The sequence below is a fragment of the Cupressus sempervirens genome, chromosome 7 (genome assembly GCF_028749045.1).
Source record: "Cupressus sempervirens isolate cs-2001-9-10 chromosome 7, ASM2874904v1, whole genome shotgun sequence".
In the NCBI taxonomy this organism is placed as follows: Eukaryota; Viridiplantae; Streptophyta; class Pinopsida; order Cupressales; family Cupressaceae; genus Cupressus; species Cupressus sempervirens.
In genome coordinates, this window is record NC_143124.1 from 117,115,336 (window position 1) to 117,135,929 (window position 20,594).

At 36.8% G+C, this 20,594-nt stretch overlaps 2 protein-coding genes across 10 annotated transcripts in view; both read right to left on the minus strand.

The window, feature by feature from the left end:
* Positions 1-20,594, minus strand: part of LOC149545781 (protein PLASTID TRANSCRIPTIONALLY ACTIVE 12, chloroplastic-like) — a 139,828-nt gene that overhangs the window by 115,852 nt on the left and 3,382 nt on the right. The window lies entirely within an intron of this gene.
* LOC149545783 (uncharacterized) lies at positions 9,936-13,298 on the minus strand. Its single transcript, XM_089794422.1, has 6 exons — positions 12,432-13,298; positions 11,988-12,286; positions 11,434-11,831; positions 11,113-11,336; positions 10,815-11,002; positions 9,936-10,719 (listed from the first exon to the last, which is right to left on the minus strand). The coding sequence occupies exons 1-6, from the start codon at positions 13,169-13,171 to the stop codon at positions 10,562-10,564; spliced, it is 2,007 nt and encodes a 668-aa protein (XP_089650548.1). The 5' UTR covers positions 13,172-13,298; the 3' UTR covers positions 9,936-10,561.

The window sequence follows — 20,594 nt, forward strand, 5'->3', positions numbered from 1 at the left end:
ATTTTCTTCAATTAACTTCCTGGCCCATAGTGGTCTTTTCTTCTTCTTAGAAATGTAACACATATCCATAGATTCGGCAAAGTTATCTTCTTCCATTTGGGTCTCCCTCTCAGTATCAAAATCCGATTCTTCAAGATTTTCTTTAGAATTTGACTCAAAATCATCTTTGAATCTTTTATAAGCAGTGTCTTCATCAAATATTACATCTTGACTTAATTTAATATTCCTTTGCCCAGGGATGTATATACGGTAAGCTTTAGATGTTTCACTGTATCCTACAAAGATTCCTCTTTTTCCTGAAGGTTCTATTTTTGTTCTTTTCTCCTTAGGAATGTGTATGTACATAGGACATCCAAATATTCTTAAATGTTTAAGGTCAGCTTTCTTATCGAAAAACACTTCAAGAGTTTTTAGGTCAAGGCGAGAGTGTGGACATCTGTTTTGAATGAAGACAACAGTATTCAAGACTTCGCCCCAAAGGAAGGTTTCAAGGTTTTGATCATGAAGCATAGCTTTTGCAACTTGAACAGTAGTTCTATTCTTTCTCTCTACTACTCCATTTTTTTGGGGATTGTAGGGGACTGAACACTCACTCTTGATCCCAACCGTTTTACAATAATTTATAGAGATCTCAGAAATTTATTCTTTGTCATTATCAATTCTTAGAATTTTGTTCTTTCCAAACATGTTTTCTACAATAGCTTTGAATCTACAATGCTTCAGTTGTAGATCCCAAACCCTTATACTTCAGCAAAGGCACAAAAATCAGAACTTAAGAAGTGTCACAAAGACAACAAAGAAATATAAGGTAATCAAATAATTGGATGCTTTTCCCATCAAATGTCCTCATATTTATAATCTCCAACTGGCACCAATTTCCCAAAAGAAATCCACTTACACAACATTAAAATTTAATAAAGTGTCATTTAATATAATTTATTAATTGCATTTGGCTCCCAAAATGACCTTTTTCCACCCATAACTTAATATTTTGACACGCAAGGCCACTATTTCTTGTTCCCATTATTTAAAAAATTGCGTCCTAGTTCCAACAAGCTATGATACTGAGGTGACCAGCCAACAACACTACCAAAAATAGTAACCTCAACGTATTTAGATGAATAATAATTCACCCATCTTGCGAAAACAACTGAAGAGGCATCAGAATCAAAATCTAACAACACCAAAGTGATCCTGATGATGAATAAACCTAATGGGGTAACTTACTATAAATAGATACTCCCTCCAAGACTTGGAGCTCAAACTAGAAGCCCAAAATAAAAACTGAGAGCATCACCCAACTCCTCTAACTCACCTCATCGAAACTAACAAATTCACTTACTATTAATAGTAAGTCCCTCGAACGGAGCCAAAACACACCATAGGTTGTTGTAAAGCCTATAACCACACAACTGAGACCCTCGAATCCCACTATCTGCTCACAAGGGTCGCGATGGTGAACTGACCTGGCCAACTACACGAACCTACTAGAAATGGGAACATTACAATCCTCCCTCCCTAAGATTGCTTGTCCCCAAGCAATCCTGGAGCAAAATGAACATCACAGGCCACCTAGATCCCATAGGTAGAAATGCATACTATCCCTGTTGTGTACAAGCAACTCTTGTAGCACCAACATCCAAATAACTGACATCAAAATCAAAATCATCTGAAAACTGACCCTAGGCCTTGATGAAGGCAACAAATCATCAGAACTCAACCCAACTGAAATACCAACTCTGTCCACACCTGAGTCCCTATCAAATTGACACTCACACCCAACTGCACTGTGGAGATGCTAATAGGTACTTGAAAGACTACCACCAATACTAACCTCTTCCAAATTGTCCTGGGTGTGTAGATACTGCAAGGGGTCAAACTTGTAGCTATCAATCCCATCTACAAAAGATGGTGCTAACCCATCCCATAATAGATGGTATGGAACTAGAGCCAACCCACACCGACATGAAACCAAATCCTTTACATGTGGGTTAAAAGAAAAGTGCTAAGCACTCCTCATGGTGTAATGCCAATAAAAACTCCCAATCTCTGTCAAGGGCTCATCAGTATCAAATTGCAAATCAGAAGATGGCTCCAATCTTTGACTCTGAATTATTGGTCGAGCAGGATCCTGGAAAACCCTCTCAACAAAGCCAACCTCAAAATCCTTGTGGGGAAGCATAGTAGAAAAAGTCTCTACAACCTTTCCCATCAAGCTCTAAATAGCACAAGAGCCTCTGCTGAGAGTACCCTCGGACACTGTATGAATCCTCCCGCACATCCAAACTCTCCAAAAGATACTCCAAGAAAGACTCTGTGCAGTAGAAATTATATGTGGAAGCATCAACCTGCTCCCCTGCAACCCACAGCTGATCCTGTTGATAATGTGGCACTGCCAATTGTCCAATGCTATCAGTTGTATGAGATAAAGAAATAGATTCACTTCCAACAGAAGAAAGCAAATCAACATGAGAGCTTGACTCCACTAATACTCTTACCTCATTCATACCTACTACACTCATCAACTGGACAGATGTGTCAACCACATCATCACGTCCCTCATCCCCAACCGTGAAAGGAGACTCACCACCAACCACAATATGCAATTGAACGGGATCTGGGGCTGATGTTGACTGTACCAGCTCTAATTCCACAGTAACCTCATCTCACTATGACTGTGACTCCTAAAGAGCCAACTGAGTACACTGAAGAGAGTCCATAGTCACCTCAAGCTCTTGGGTGAGCTCAACTACCTCCTCTTTCCCTAACAATGTCTCATAACAAGTGCTACCCCACTCCAGAAGGTAATCCCTGTCAACAACTAACTGAGAATAACTATGGTTGAAGATCCTGACAGCCTCTTGAAGTGCATGAACCTCTGCTAGGGAAAAACTACTATCACTGTGCTCATCTAACACAGGAGCGCCCCAACCAAATGTACTCAAAAGCTGAAGAAATGTCACTATCACTTACCTTCAGCTAGCAAGTCACATGATGCCTCTGTAACCCCTGACTCCTATTCAAGCTCCCTATCTCACTACTTGCACTGTGATTGAAAACTAAATCAAAACTACCCACCACATGTGCTATCGTCCTCACATACCTCTGCATTTGAAATACAACTACTCAGTACCTCAACCAACACCTCGTCTAAAGAAATGGAAGCCCTCACAATATCAATCTCCTCGCATGTCTTAGCTTCCACCTCAATACTAAGATCCTATCAAAATCGATCATGGGACTCATCTAAAACCTCCTCGCAATCATCACCCAATATCTAACAAGGGGTGTCATAACCAGTGCAGCTCATAGCACCATCAAATGGATCATCAAATGTGTCCATACTATCTACATCAACATCTCCTAACTCCGCTATAACACCCAGATCACCAACATCACAGCTAGGTGGCTCCATGCGTGCCTCGATCCCACCTAAGGAATCAACTGCCTCCTGCACTGTAACAACACTATGATAGCTGACATATGAGTCTCCAATAAAAACTCCCTCCTCGAAAGAGTCTGAACAATCAGTGACAACCTATTGAAGCTCAGTGCTACTATGCTCTGCTGCCACGGACACAACCACTAGTCCCTGTGAAATAAGTCCATCATCAATACTACGGATAGGACTAGTAGGTGTCATACTAAATATAGGTACATCATCAAGGACACCTGTGGGGGAAAACTCAAGCTTCCTTCTCTACAACCTCGATGTCAACCTTTTAAAGGCAAAAACCATATACCTCACTACCCTCTCAATTGTCTTAGGATTCAACAAGCTTTCCACCAACCTCTGTTGATGAAGCTTAAGTTTCTCCATACTCTCCTGCAAAGCATTCATTTTCGTGCTAACTTTGTCATTACTCCACCGACTTCTAGAACTGTCAATCCTCGTATGTTTGTCCATAGCTAGAAAATGCTAGAGTGTTGGTCACTCCAAATGAAACAACAAATCTAAAAATAAAATAACTTTCCTACCCCACAGGATGACAGAAAACCGCTCTGATACCACTATAATAACCCGACTGGCTCACACTATTGTAATGTTTGATAAGATTGTTTTTGTTTTGAAATGTCTTGCAATCTTGTGTTTTTTTAGAATATATGAATGTTTTGGTGTATATCAAATACTAGAATATGCCAGTAAATAACTCAAAATTAATAATGCCAAATATCAAAAAATTCTAAACAATCTTGCAATTAACAGCTTGCAAATTTATTGCTTCACAAATTGAAAATTACAATTGAATATAAGGGGAACATGAAATGTTTGATATAATTCCAATTTGCAGCAGACTGAACACATTCCACCTTGAGCTTTAAATAACACCAATCACAGCCTATATAAGAAAGGCCCACATCCTTCAATAGTCACCAACAATACCAACAATGGCTTCAATACTGCAGCCCTTTAAATGCCCAGATAATGGCATTAAAACCATACTTCCAATCAGTTTCTAGACGCCCAAATTTGTGAGCAGCAACTTGGAAAAGAGCCAATAATGATGTCTGAAAGCTTGAATTTCCTTCAAAAATTCAGCCAGCTAAAACCCTCTCCTTAGAAATAGTAGCATCAGTTAGGAGGAATGACAAATCGTATACCTCAGCATAATTTGCCAACCAATCTCAGAATAATTCTCAGAATTGAATCTACAATACTTCAATTGTAGATCTCAAACCCTTATACTTCAGCAAGGGCACAAAAATCAGAACTTCAGAAGTCACAAAGACAATGAAAAAAGATAAGATAATCAAATAATCAGATGCTTTTCCTATCAAATGTCCTCATATTTATAATCTCCAAATGGCACCAGTTTCCCAAAAGAACTCCACTTAAACAACATTAAAATATAATAAAGTGTCTTTAATATAATTTATTAATTGTTTTTGGCTCCCAAAATGACCTTTTTCCACCATAACTTAATATTTTGACACGCAAGGCCATTATTTCTTGTTCCCATGATTTGAAAAAATTTGTCTTGGTTCCAATGAGCTATAATACTGAGGTGACCAACCAACAACACTAATAAAAATAGCAACCTTGACATATTTAGATAAATTATAATAATAATTCACCCGTCTTGCGAAAACAATTGAAGAGGCATCAAAATTGAAATCTAAAAACACCAAAGTGATCCTGATGATGAAAGACAATGAATGAACCTAACGGGGTGATTTATTATAAATAGACGCTCCCTCCAAAATTCTTCGAGCTCAAACTGAAAGCCTGAAATAAAAATTGAGAGCATCACCCAACTCCTCTAACTCAACTGAGCTCATCGAAACCAATAGATTGACTTACTATAAATAGTAAGTCCCTCAAACTGAGCCAAAACACACCATAGGCTGTTGGAAAGCTGATAACCACACAATTGAAACCCTCAAATTCCATTGTCAACTCACAAGGGTCATAATGGTGCACTGACTTGGCCAACCACGGGAACCTACTAAAAATAGGGACATTACAGCTGGTATCATCTCTAATAGTTACTTTGTCAACATAATCTTTTTTGATCAAATCTAACTATTTATTTGAAGCCAGTAATGTAATGAGAAGCTCCACTGTCAATTAACCATGTGTTAGATCTATTAGACACTTCACTAGATAGAGCTGAATAAAAGGCATTATTTTCAGAGTTTCCATTCGAATTACTGACATTTACAAATGAAGCTTGTTGCTTAAGTCTATCAAGACATTTAGATGTTGGATGACTAAATTTATCACATCTAAAACATTGAATTTTGGAATAGTTTGTTTGCTTCCTCTTTCCTTTGAACTTTTGTTTCCTTTTCTTATTTACTTGTGTAGAAAGGACTTGCATATCTTCTTTTGGTGATGAGGTATTCAGGCCTCGAGATATTTGCATACACTCCTCTTGTACACAATCAGCTTTGAGTCTTTCAAATTTAGGAAATCTGGTTCAAGAGCATACTCCTTGCCTGAAAGTATCCCATGATGGTGGGAGTCCTTTTAGGGCCATTATTGTTAACTCTTTTCCATCACAGATATGACCTATTGTTGATAGTTGATTTCTTGATTTCTTCATTCAGTTATTCTCATAAAGTACGAAGAAATTGTCTCTCCTTTATTCATTTTGATGTTGGAGAGTTTGTCTCTTAATGTGATACTTCGCACAATATTGTTAATCTCAAACATGTTTTCAAGGGCTTTGTACATCTCATGTGTTGTGTCTATTCTGAGATGATTGGAAGTAACACCATCCACAATCAACTTCATGGCTTTGTTGTTGTCACTTTCCCATTTTTCCAATTCATCATTTCCTTTGGGTGGTTCAGATTTCTCAATAAATTTGTTTGAACCATTTTCTTTCAAGGTTAACTTCATCCATAATTTCCATGCTGAAAAATTTAAATCACCTTCAAGTCTGTCTTCTAGCCTCATACCGCTAACCATTTTGAAGAATATGAATTTCAAAAATTATTTGAGTGTACCTTGATAAGTCTGATCAGAATCATCTCTTAGACCTGCTCTGATACCATGTTAAGGTTTTATCAGACTTCTAACTATATGAAATATAAGTTCAAATAATTATATATGAGACTTAGATTTCAATCTTGTAGACGTAATGCATCTATTAACAATTCTGAATCTGATATTATAATCTGAATAGTTTTCAGTGTGTGTGTGTATATAATATCTGATTTTAATATTTACTGTGACAATGATGAATTTCCTTAAAGATTGCAGTCCCTGTTTGTAGCAGAGAAGACTATCTATCTCATGTGTTCACTTTTCTTAACATCGACTGCAGTTCACATATTTGAATGTGACCGTGAGTCACATTTGATGGACGTGACTCACGGAGGAGTCACGTTCATCAAGTGTGACCGGTCACGATGGTTTATGTAAACATATATTAATCGGTCACGATGGCAACAATAATATGATTAATTCAGGATATTAAACGGTTTCATCAATATGTGATTATATTAAGTGCACCAAATATATATTTATTTATTTATTTATATTTCTCACATTATAAATATATGCAATTTGCAAGTAATATTACATATATAAATTGAAATATATAAAATATAATTTCAATATGGTTATCCGAATAATCTATTATTTAACACTTTACATTAGATTTAGAAATTAATATTCTTTAGATTTAATTATTAATTTATGTGAGATTTAGACTTTTATTAAGTATAGATGTATATTTATGATTTTTTATTGAAGTTTGTAGATTAGATTTGGTTTTTAATTTTAAATTAGAAATAATTTAATAAGATTTATCCAATTAACATTATCAGATTTCCACAATCCATTTGTAAATAACTTGTCTTCTGGATTTGATTGTGTGTGCTTTTTTACCATCAACGTTTCGGATCATACTACATGATCCATCATCAGGATGAGAAAGATTTATCCAGTTTTTTATTTAAATTTAGAATAGATTTAACTTTTTGTTAATTTTAATTTAGTTTTTAATTTTCAAATTTAGATTTAGATTAAGATCTAATTTTAAGTTTGAATTAAATTTTAGTTTCCTTAATTTAAATTATATTTTAATTTATTAATTTAGAATGCAAAAAACTGTGAATGTTTTTGTGACTACTAGTCTTAGTTTAGCCAACAACATGAACGAAACTAGTGCGATCTCCTAAGGTAGATGTAAGTGTTCATTGCATCAAAAGATCAATTTGTAAATGCCCGATGCAACCACTAGACTCATAGAATCCCTTGTCATGAATCCCAAGGAAAACATTGACTATTTTGCCAATAATCTCCCCCTCAACATTACCCGAGCAAATTCAAACTTGTCACCAAGCTCTGATACCACTTGTTACAAGTGTAGCTGCCACTGCACCCAAGGATCGACCTATCAATGCCTAATACACCCTCTGGACACATAGAATCCACATAACAAAATTAGTCCCTTATCATGAATCCTAAGAGGAAAGCTGACCATTTTACCAACAATACAATGTTAACACTATTAACATTCTATTAACACCATTTGTCAACACAAATCTATGTACAAGAAAAATCAAAGTAAAGCTCATATATATGTCATTCAACCATTCAAGCAAACTTACAATCAGCAATCCGGTGGTGGTTTGGTCTGAGCAAGTTAACCAAAGATGCAATCAAAATATCTCCCATTCATCTAAACACTACCTATAATCAACATTAAATCAAATCCTAATCTAAGGAAATGTAGGAACCATGCAATACTCCAAATTAATACAAGTAATTCCACATGAAGAGCAATAATGAATTAGCGCTTACTTTGATAGTACTATTGCAACAATTTCTCCAAGTCTTATAAATTATTGAAGTTGGTCTTTTATAAAGGCTCCAAGTACAACAAATGGCTCAAATTGATTTGAAATCAAAGGTCAAGATTAATCCAACACAAATCTAGTTCAACTAATTGCTATAAGCATTAACTATTAGGAGTATTTGTGCCCTAATTGTAAAGTTTTTTCATATAAAAGTATGACCAGACTTAGAGCCAAACCAGTACATTTTCAGCTAGCCTTTGAGTTAGTGAAGGTTTATCGGTATCACTGTTTCCAACTCTTGATAGAAGTGTAGTTAGATATTCAACTTGCCCATTACTCACTCCACGAGTAAGTGGATTCTTTCTTGAAAGATAAGAAGAAAGGATATTGGTAACACCCATTTTATAAAATCTCTCAACTTTTTTCTTACCTTGAATTGATCAAAGGAACGGTGAGAAGGGGGAGCCTTCCCTTTAAGGTAGGAGAGACTCTGTCTCACACGCTGTGGCTGGTCATCCTATTTTGCAACTGAATTTTTACTCAAAACTGTCGGTTGCAAAATATCCACCCAACACATTGGATGGGGCTATTTGATGGTTGGGTTTGTATTCATTAATTAATTATTAAAGCTTCATCATTATATTGGCACTTTATGATATTTAATGTTATTAAATGAAGTTGTGTTAATGAAGCTTCTTAAGTGAAAGGTGTCAAGTGTTGAAGATTGTAGCTGCAATAGAGATCTTTTTTCTTCAAAATATGGATGTTATTACCGTTATTGTCACCTTCAATTGAAAAGGACACTTATATTTAATTTGTAATATTAAATGTAAATGACATGTGTAATTCACATGCATTGAGACATGAATATTCGAAGAGTCATAATTAATTATAGGAGTTATGGGAATCTCAAGAGACCTTTCGGTTATAATGTGAAGAGTCTCTCCTATTGTTATACATTCGCATCAAGCAAAGGATATTGTACACACTTGAACTTTTATTATCAATAAAATGACCTTTTGTTGTGTGGTTGGGTTTTTCCCTTCATTCTAGAAGGGTTTTCCCAAGATATTTTCTAGTGATGATTTTTTCTCATATGACTTATTTATTATTGTTTTTCATCTTTAATTTCTAGGCTCTAGTTTTAACATGAAAAAGAAGCTAAGCGCCAAATCATGTTATAAACATAAGCCCATTTGGTGAGAAAAGCATCCAATTGTCTTTTTGCTTTTGTTGCTTTCTTGAGAGGGTTTTCCTAGTTTGTGAATTCAATACCCTTGCTGAGGTATAAGGGCTTGATTCTGAGTTATGTATGCAATTCACATCTGAACTATTGTGGATTAAATTCTGAAGATTGTTCAAATTTGAGTTATTTTGTCTTCTTACTGTCATTGTTGTTCCTTGGAACGCTTCCTCAAGCTGGGAGTTGGTGATGATTCATATTTGTATTTTAGTGTTCATTCCCATTGGTTTTGGGCATAGTTGGAAAACTCGCCAAATGCAAAAACTCGCCAAGCCCCCCAAAAGTTTAATCGGAAAAAACTCGGCGATTTAAAAAAAAAAACTCAGGAAAAACTCGAGAACCTAAAAAACCGTTGTAATTTAATTAAAAATACATTTATTTTGCAAAATTTAATGAGAAGATGCATCTAATAAGTTAATTAAAGACAATACAAAAGAAAGAAACGAAGTTTAGATATATATATAAATGTATAATGCGTACAAAATTGCATTCTCATGCAGAATGCTCATGGTAGGAAGCAAAATAGTAAATTACTAAATAGTTTCAATCTGTCAAACTAGAAGTAAATACTAAAAATCTAAATACATCAATACAATTTGACAATGTCAATCATATCTTCCTCTTTCCACTTGCACTAGCAGGAAAGCGAGGGGGTCTAGTCCTAGAAGAAGTGCCCCACACTGGGATAGGGCGTGAGCTGCGTGACTGTGAACTCTGTGGCTGTGCCCTCTCGCTCGACGTCCCTACTGACTGGCTCGGCGTCCTAGAAGAGGATGCATCTCCTCCTAATGGTAATGCCTGATCCTCGCCTGAATCATCATCATCCTCGTCCTCATCCTCAATGTCATCCATAGTGAACTGAAAATCAGCGTTAGCCTCCCCCTCCATGGCCTGCCTCTCCAAATCAGCGATCTCATCTGGTGTAAACAATAGACTTGGCTCCTGTGTTGTCCAATCAGAATAAGGATCTATCTCATCTAGATCAAGCGAACCAGGTAGTTCTAAGAGCTGTGCCTTTTTTATGCGCAACTTAAGATTATAGTGCACATAAACAAGGTCATTAAATCATTTTTGAGTCAATCTGTTTCTTTTCTTTGTATGGATGGACTCAAATAAGCTCCAATTGCGCTCACAATGGGATGAACTACAAGGTTGGGATAGGACTCTGAGAGCAAATTTCCTTAAATTGGGGGTATTGCCACCCCAACTTGCCCACCAAGCATCTGCAAAACAAAATTAAAAAAGTTATAAAGCAATAAAAAAAAAATCAGAAGCACAACTTATCAATTAGCAAAAATTTTTAAGTTTAACGCTTCACCTAGTGCTTGAGTAGATCTTGCTCTCTTTGCTAGCATAGAAGAGAACAAAGGACCCCTTGATTCCACATAGATTTGTTGTTCAGTCACAATAAGGTCTCTCTCCTCTTCACTTGATATCATTCTCTCAATGCATTTAGAGAGACCTTCCATGACCTCTCCATTAGGATCTGAGTAGGAATCATCAGCCCTAAAACAAATAGAAAATGATATCAAGTCGTACTACACAACTTTAAAAAGTAAAGTAAAATAAAGACTTATTAAAATCCCAACTTCAAGGACAATCAATTATCATAGTACCTGAATTTGGGATTGAGGAAGTAGCCTGCTGCATGAATAGGTTGGTGGAGCATATTGTTCCACCTCCTATCAATTATTTCCCAAATGGGGTCAAATTTGAGACTATCCCCGTGATAGTAACTTCTAAAAGCCTCTTTCGCCCTATCCATGGCCTCATAAAGACCTCCCATTGGGGATTGCTGCCCATCATATGTGCGCAAGACTAGAACCAGGGGCAGAGACATCTACATTTGAAATTTGATAAATACAAATTAGTTAATAACATAGTAAGTTATGAATTGATAATGAAACTTGAATACACTAAAAATATAATGAAGTTACCTCCACAATCTCCTTAGCCTTTGCAAAAAAGCTATCATCAAACACTATTCGTGCCACAGCCTCTCCTTCGGGCTTCCTTGCGTAAGGTGAAGCAACCCAATCAGCACACACAAACATTTGGTTCAAAGCCAATATGTGGTTAAGAATACTTTGCAACGTCAAGAAGACCGTTGCAAACCTTGTCATAGCAAGTCTCATCAAATCTTTGCCTTTAGTGGCTTTTCTCATCAAACTGAGAACCCATGGGTGATTATAGATATATTTCGTGACTCGCCTAGCATCTTCCACAATTGGACTCACCCAATCAAGTTTTCCTATGTCCTCCAAAAGAAGGTCAAGGACGTGTGCTGCACAAGGTGACCAAAAAAGTGTGGGATGCCTCTCTTGGAGGATTCTACCTAAAAGATTAGCAAAAAATCAATAATCAATAACAAACTTTCTATATTTAGTATTTACAAATTACATCAAATCTAAATTGAATAATACCATTATCCAGATTCCATAGCATTACATTCATGATTCATATTGATTCAAATATAAAAAATTAAATCTACCTGCTGCCACATATGCTGTTGCATTATCTGTGATTATTTGCACCACATTCTCTATTCCCACCTCCATGACAACATTCTCCAACATTAAAGCCAATGTGGCTGCATTTTTCACTTTGTTGGAGGCATCGACAGATTTCCAAAACACCACATCATCTTTGCAAGCAATCAAGAAGTTAATAATGGTTCTACTTCTTCCATCTGTCCACCCATCAGATAAAATGGTGCAGCCATACTTCTTCCACTCTTTCTTTTGGTCTTCTATCAACAATGTTGCCCTACCAACCACTTTGTCAAGCAACCTACAAAATTTAGGTGTAATATTAAATAAAGTGTAAGTGTTAGTAAAAAATTAGGAAATAAGTTATAACAATTAAGATTTAAAATATAACAATGAACTAAAGTGAATCACAATTATTTACAATTACTAAATAGTAAAATACTAACCTTCCACTCATATCCTTGCAATTAGGCGGCTTGTACCCTTTGCCTGATATTGTCATTGCATTCACCATATTGACCCAATAGGGACTATCAGCGGCATTCATTGAGATATTGTTGAAAAACCAAAAATCAGCTGCTGCAATATCAATTTGTTCATGCACCTCCTTAAACCATGCAGTGCCCTCTAATGATGGTTGTGCTCCAGGTGTGTTCCTGGGCACAAAATAACCACCTATCCTTGATGGGGATCCGGATGGTGATGATGAAGAAGTAGGAGATGTAGAAGAAGTGGAACCGGTAAATGAGAAATTTTGTTTGGGGATCCGTGGGCCACGAAGAGATCCTGGTATGTTCTCAAGTGCTTCTTCTTCCTCTTGCATATCAAAAGGAGCTCCTTCTGATTCAGCTATGGCTGCCCTCATAGTTAATTTTGCCCTCTCCCTATTCAATTTTTTCTCTTCAGCAGCTGCAAGTAGGGCATGGATGAATCTTTTTTCTTCATCAGTTACCTTGAGACAAGGATTTGAGTCATGTTTCTTTATGCCTGCAAGGTGGTATTTGAGGCAATTTATGCCTCCAAAAATAATTCTCTCACAGGGAATGCATATCACCTTCCCAATATCATTTGGATTTGGAGCTTCATAGGCATACCGCCATGCCTTATCTCTTGCTTTTTTAGGCCGAGTGCCTATATATCCAGATGGGCATGGTGTTTGTGGCCACTCTTCTTGCGGGTTTGTCATTTTTTTAATGGTTGACCGCTGCCCTACACATAAATATATAGAAAAATGAATAAACAAAGTTAGAACTTAGAAGCTAGGGTTTCAAATGATTCAAAGTTTCAAACTTCAAACTTCAACCATATCCTTAGCAAACAACAAACTTCAACCGTATCCTTAGAAGCTAGGGTTTCAAATCAAAATGATTCAAAATGATTTTAAATGATTTCAAAACATTTACAAACAAGTTAACAACAACAAAAACAAAAGAACATTTGTTATAAAACTATAAAAAGTTTTCAAACTATGATAAGATGAACATACCTGGAAAGAAATTTGTCTTCTAAAATCGGTTAGAATCCTCTACAATCCACTCAAATCTGCCTTGAATCACTTGCAATCAGCCAAGAATGCCTCCAAACCTTCTTCTCTTCACTCCTCAAGGCTCTAAACAATCCAAATACAAGAAAAAATGAGAAAAAAACACATTCACTGCTGCTTTAATCCATCATAGGCCGCGGGTGAAAATCTCACCAGAAAATCGCGAGTTTTTTTTAAAAACTTGCCGACTTTTTCGCGATTACTCGCCAAGTATTCGGCGAGTTTTTACCAGTCCGCCGAGTTTTTGAATCGGCAAGTTAACTGGTGAAAAACTCGCCGAGCTAGGAAACTCGGCGAGTTTTCCAACTATGGTTTTGGGCATCCAATTTCCCTAATTAGGCAAGAGTCTGCTGCTGCATTAGAATCGACAAACATCCTATGCATTGGTGTTGAGGCTTGGCTGTTGGAAGTGGTTTGATTACTGCATTTTCTGATGGGTTGAATGAATGTGTTAAGCATCTCAATTTACCACCATTGATACACATTGACTGCTGCACATGGGCGGTTATGTTTGGAGATATCAGGCGACTCACAACTGCAGATTGGCATCCAATCGAATTGGGTTTGGGCTGCATTGAGATCCTGGGAATTCCCCACATTGTTGGATTGTTCTAACGCTACCTTGGCACTCACTTAGTTGCAATCAAATACCATTTCAAGCAGCACTCAACACCTATATAGCATGGTCGGTGTTTACAATTAGGAGGCAGCGTTTATCGCAGACTTGAATCTGGTTTTGATGATCCCTAAACAGTCCTTGGTGTGGGATTAGAGGCTACAATATCAAGCATTCCTATGGTGCATATCAGGTTCTTTAATTATCTATGAATTTCTAATGTTGTTGTGGTTATGAGATATTGAATAAAAACATCATATTATTTCTGTTGTGGTAATATTTTAATTTCAAAATTCTGTGATTGTATTAATTTCTTATGCATTTATATCAGTAAAACCCCAAAAATGTATTGAACACAAAGAAAAGAAGAAATATATATTTCAATCTATTAACATACACAGTAGAGTTTGTCCCAGTTCATTTCAGGGGTAACAAAGTTTACTTGCCAAGTGTTTGACGAAATGTCAAACAACTAATTAGTTAAGAAAAAAGGAGTTTGTCTAAGCAATAACCGATCAGGGTTACTACAGTGGTATCAGAGCAGTTTCTTGCCAACCTACAAGGAATTGGGCTCAATGTTTTGTGATCGATGCATTATTTAGAAGTTAATAGTGCTTATTCAATGATTGGTTATTTAGTTCTATGGCTCTGAGGTTTTTCCCAAGTATGCATTATACCCAAGAGGTCGCACCTCTCCACCTAGGAATGGACAGCCTAATATTGAATTTGGTTCTATTGGCGACAAGGATGATGGTCCGAGTGGTTCTGTCGGTGTGGGATTCAAAGATGCAAACATAGGTTCCAAGATTGACAGAGAGGCTAGAGAGACATTTAGGAGCTAGGAAAAAGAAAAACACCATGTTCCTAAGGTGTTGCAGCAACTTACAGACATGCAGCAACATATTGTTCTTCTTAGAAATTGAAGCAGGGGAGCAAGCTGCTCCTAATGCTTATGTTAGGTCACATAGGTCCCGAGTAGATGAGAGGTACAGAGATGGTGTTGGGACTAGAGTAGAGGATTGGGACAAGTTAGCTGACAGGGTTGACAATGATAGCCATAGAGGCCCACATTTTTGAGACCTGAGATAGATGCATTCGATACTAAAACTAAGGTAGTACCTTTCACAAATGACGTAGTGGCACACTTTGCGGAGTGGGATGCTTTACCACAAGCCATAAAACAGCATCTAAATTTTGATAAATTCCTAACTCAGAAACGAGAGCATTCCAAAGAAATGCCTACACTTGAGAGACAAAGGCCCTGATAGACTAGTCTAAGTAAGATTGTCAGTAAAATGACATTGGAGCACTTTGATGTCAATGAGGGAGTGGCAACTTGAGCTTGGGTTCATAAGCTCGACACTTACTTGGCATTGTGTCCTATTACTGAGGAGCACGCTATCAAATTTGGAGTTCTACATCTAGATGGAGTAGCCCATGAATGGTGGTACCATGGGTTAGCCTCCTTGTGACATGATGAAATCACTTCCTATCAGAAGTTTGTGGATCAACTAATCAAAAGATTCGATATGAAGGATTCTGAGGTGTACTTCTATGAGTTGGCTCAACTAAGGCAATCAGGTGGTTTAGAGCATTACATCAATGAGTTTTAGAGGCCCTTAGTTATGTTTTATGATATATTAAAGCATAGATGAGTGATGTTGTTCATCGAGGGATTGGTTGAACCACTCCAAGGATGGGTTAAGTCATTGGACCCATCTTCCTTATAGTAGGTGTGAGGAAAGTATGGGATTTAGAGTCATCTTCTCGAGGTAAGTCTACTTCAAAGTCTTCAGTTCCTCTACTTATTGTTGAGGAGACCCCATCAGTTGTTAAGGACAAGGGTAAGTCAGCTAGGAGGATTGGTGAGGCTTCTAGAGAGGACTTGAAGAGGACACAACTTTGCTTTGGGTGCAAGGGGCCTTTCTCTAAGGGTCATACTTGCGCAATGTGACCAAAGGGGGCAGCAAACCGGGCTATGTGGGTTTATACTAATGAGATTGAGGCATAGTCATCACACCAGCTTGAGGATGAGGATACAGTTGGTCATAGTGGCAGTAGAGTATATATTGTGATGAATACTTACAGTCTAATATTTGATTCACATGTTCAAGGATTGCATCGGGGCCAAAGTTTGTTCGTGCCAAAGTTGGATTGGTGGTAGGGTAGTTGGGTGGATACAGTGAAAGAGAGAATGTTGAGATCTTCTATAGATTTGTCATCTATTGATGTCTTGACTTCTACACCATCAACGCAAAACCTAACCGCTATGTTGCAGGATATTTTGATGGCCCTAATGATGTTATTGGTATATAGTTGGATTAGTGATTTCAAAGATATCAATGTGTTGTTGGATTGCTTGAGGCCAAGCAATCTTGGAGAGGGAGGGTTGTAATGTCCCCATTTTTAGTAGTCTTTGTAGTTGTGGCCAGTTCATCATTGTAACCCTCGTGAGCTAATAGTGGGATTTGAGGGTCTCAATTGTGGACTTCCTATTTTTAGTAAGTATGTTTTGGTCAGTTACCATATTTTGTAGCACAGTTGGTGCTGCTGATATTTGGTCATCGTGTGCATTGGATGGGATTATTTGATGGTTGGGTTCCTATTTATTAATTGATTATTGAAGCTCATTATTATAATGGCACTTTATGATGTTTGATGTTATAAAATGAAGTTGTGTTGATGAAGCTTCTTAAGTGAAAGATGTGATGAACAAGCTAAGTGTCAAATTATATTATATATATATATATATATATGAGCCCATTTGGTGAGAAAAGCATCCAATTGTCTTTTTGCTTTTTTTGCTTTCTTGAGAGGGATTTCTTGGTTTGTGAATTCAATTCCCTTGCTAAGGTATAAGTGTTTGAATTTGAGTTATGTATGCAATCCACAACTGAAGTATTGTAGATTAAATTCTAAGAATTGTTCAAGTTTGAATTATTGAGTCTTCTTATTGTCATTGTTGTTGCTAGGAAGGCTTCCTCGGGGCTGGGAGTTGGCGATAATTCATATCTACATTTGAGCGTTCATTCCCAATAGTTTTAGGCATCCAATTTCCCTGATTGCGTGAGTCTTCTGCTGCATTAGAAACACCAAAGACCTTGTGCATTAGCATTGAGGTTTGGCTGTTGGAAGTGGTTCGATATGCATTTTTAGGCAGGTTGAATGAATGTGTTAGGCATCTCAATCAACTACCATTGGTACACCTTGAATACTGCACGTGGACGCTGATGTTCGAGGAGAAATCAAGCAACTCACACCTGCAGATTGGCGTCAATCAGATTGGCTTTGGGCTACATCGATGTAATGTCCCCAATTTTGTCATCATCAAAGTTTCAAGGATTAGCCTATTATTGTGATCCTCGTAGGCTAATTATTGTGGATAGAGGGTCTTCTATGGCAATGGCTTGGCTTGGGAGGGTCTTATCTTCTCCACATCTTAGTAAGCTACAGGTTGGTCTTCTATTGGCTCAAATCGGACTTCATTTGGGCTCAATTTTGTGTACTTCCTATTTGTGGTAAGTTGGTGTTGATCGAGATAGGCTCTTTCTATTTTTGGAAAGTGAATTTGGTCACATGGAGAAATAATAGGTATGACTCCTATTTCAGACGACATATTTAAATGATGAGTATTTTGAGAGTTATTATATTTTTAGTGGCCAAATTATTATTAATTATTAAATGGTTTATTATAAAGTCATAATTTAACTTTATAATTTCACTTAAGTTGACAGTTGAAATTATCATTGGAAAGTGTCATTTATTAATTAATTTAGCCAAGTCAAGTGAGAGAATCTAAAGGAAACTTCTAATTAATGTTGTGTAATGAAGCTTCTTGAGTGAAGTTACATTTTGGCAACAAATGGGAATTTGGAGGTTATAAATACAAGCTCATTTGTTGAGAAAAGCATGTTTGAATATATATATTGCTTTTGTTGCCTTTGTGGCTTTCTCCTAAGTTCTAAATTGTGAGCCCTTGCTGAAGTATAAGGGTTTCTGAGTTTCTGAAGATTGTTTGAAGTCACTGCTGATGTATGGTGGTTTCATTGGTTAAATTTCCTAACTATGAAATTCTATGACTGGGAGATTGAGTTTATAATTTTGAGAATTCTAAGTCTTGGAATTTATTCTGATTGCAAGTTGTGTTGTTGTATACAATTTTCTTAGTCTCCTACTGTATTCCTGTGACTAAGGAGAGATTGTGTGTGAACGTCTTCAATTGCGGAGATCAGAATCTGTTTGGCACTTGCGAATTCTGATTGTGGGGGACGTTAGTAATTCTGAAGCTGCATATTTGTTGGCAGCGTTTTTGTGAGTTTAGAAGCAAATCGATTTATCTTCCAGGCAGCGATTTATCTATACAAAGGTGATTTGCATTGTGGTGGCTGTTTGTGTTCTTGTTGGGTTCAAAATTATATCTGCAGATGGTAATTAGGTAGCTGCATTTCATATCAAGGGTTACTAAGCTTGTATTGGAGGCCATGTGTAAACCTGAGATTGTGGGACTGTGTGAGAAATCACAAAGGGGACTGCGTTTAGCATGCTGAAGGGTACAATACAGAATTACACACACAGAGACCCCTACTACAGGCTGCGGGTGGGTCTTGGGTGGCTCACGACATCAACATCTGCTGATTTCAAATTGCATCCAGGTTTCTCTAAAATTAGACTCAATCAGAGAAATCATATTTCTAATTTAATCATATGCAATTGTTGATGAGAAAAGAATAAGTTGGTAGCTGTCTTGGATTGTAATAAGGAGATTAAGATTAATCTACTAATTCAAGACAATAATTGTTAAATGAAGTTTGTCAAACCAGCTTTGCTACATTGAAAATACTTGAGATCTGATTGTAATTCATAGGTGCATGGATTAAACAGATATAGAGATCAGAACTAGGGAATTCATTATTTGCAAAACTAACTGGCATCTTCATCCATGATTTATATTTATATTTCTAGTGAATTTTAAACAAGGAAATGAAGTTACTCAGATCATCCTATTAACAGTGGTTATGAGGGTGCTAGACAAGTGTTTGACAAAATGTCTAACCACTAAATATTAAGGAAATTAGTGTTATTTTGAAGCTATAACCAGTCGGGGTTATTACAATCAAGATCCTGGGAATTACCCACACTGTCGGACTGTTATAATGCCACCTTGGCGCTCACTTAGTTCTGATTAAATACCATTGCAGGCAACACTCGACACCTATATAGCAGAGCCATCATTTAAAAATGGGAAGTAGTGTTTATCACAGACTTAAGTCTGGTTCCAATGATCCCTAAACAGTCCTTGGCGTGGGATTGGAGGCTACAATATCAAGCACTCCTATTGTGAATATTAGGTTCTTAAATTAATTGTGAATTTCTGATGTTGTTGCAGCTATGAGATATTGAATAAAAACATCAGTATTAATTTGGTTGTGTGAATATTTTAATTTCAGAGTTCTGTGATTGTATTTCTTTCTTATGAATTTATATCAGTAAAAACCCAAAAACATATATAACACAAACAAAAGGAAGATATATATTGCAATCTACCAGCAAAAACAGTAGAGTCAGTCCAGATTCATTCCAGGGGTAACAGAGTTTGCTTGCCAAGTGTTTAAGAAAATGTGAAACAGCTCATTAGTTAAGGAAAATGTACTTTGTCTAAGCTGTAACCAGTCAGGGTTACATGATTTGTGATTGTTTTGTGATTTGAAACGATGTCCCTACATTTCTTATATAGGCAACTAAAACAAGGAACACACCCTTTCCGTTTGGGCCACCTTTCTTTAAGGGAAATATATGTTTTGAAAATTTCTTCCTTCTTACCTTCTAATATCAGCCGACCTGGCTTATATTCATGGCCCTATCTATAAAATTAATATCAACTGACCTGGCTTAATTCATGGCCCTATCTATAAAATTTCATCTTGTGCTCATGCATAACCAATTCTTCCTCAGGGAAAATGATTGTCCAATCAGAATATTGAAAGCCAATCAGACAATTTTTGAAATCACGAGGTAATTGGAAAACCTCTAGCCGTTTTGGGAAATCCAATCCCCATTGAGCTAAATCACAAGATTTTCAGAATGCCCAACTTGATTGAACCAAACTTCATCATTGTGATTCAGAATTTCAACATCGATTGGGCAAAAACAAGCAAACTTCCAGAATTTTCTTGCCTATTGAGCTAACTTGAAGATTTTTGGATTATGAGCTCTCATGGGGAAAGATTTACCATGCAATTTCTGGAACATTGTGGCCTTCTGGAATGAAATCGGACATATCCATTTGTGAATGCAAACTTCCATTGGGCAAGACAATAAGCTCTTTCGGAACTTTCAACTTGAGATTGGGCAAATTCATAAATCATTTTGGAAATTCACCAAGCATTAAGCCAGATCCTTTGTCATATTTTATCAGAATTACATGTTCTAAGGGCTGAATACACAAAAGCT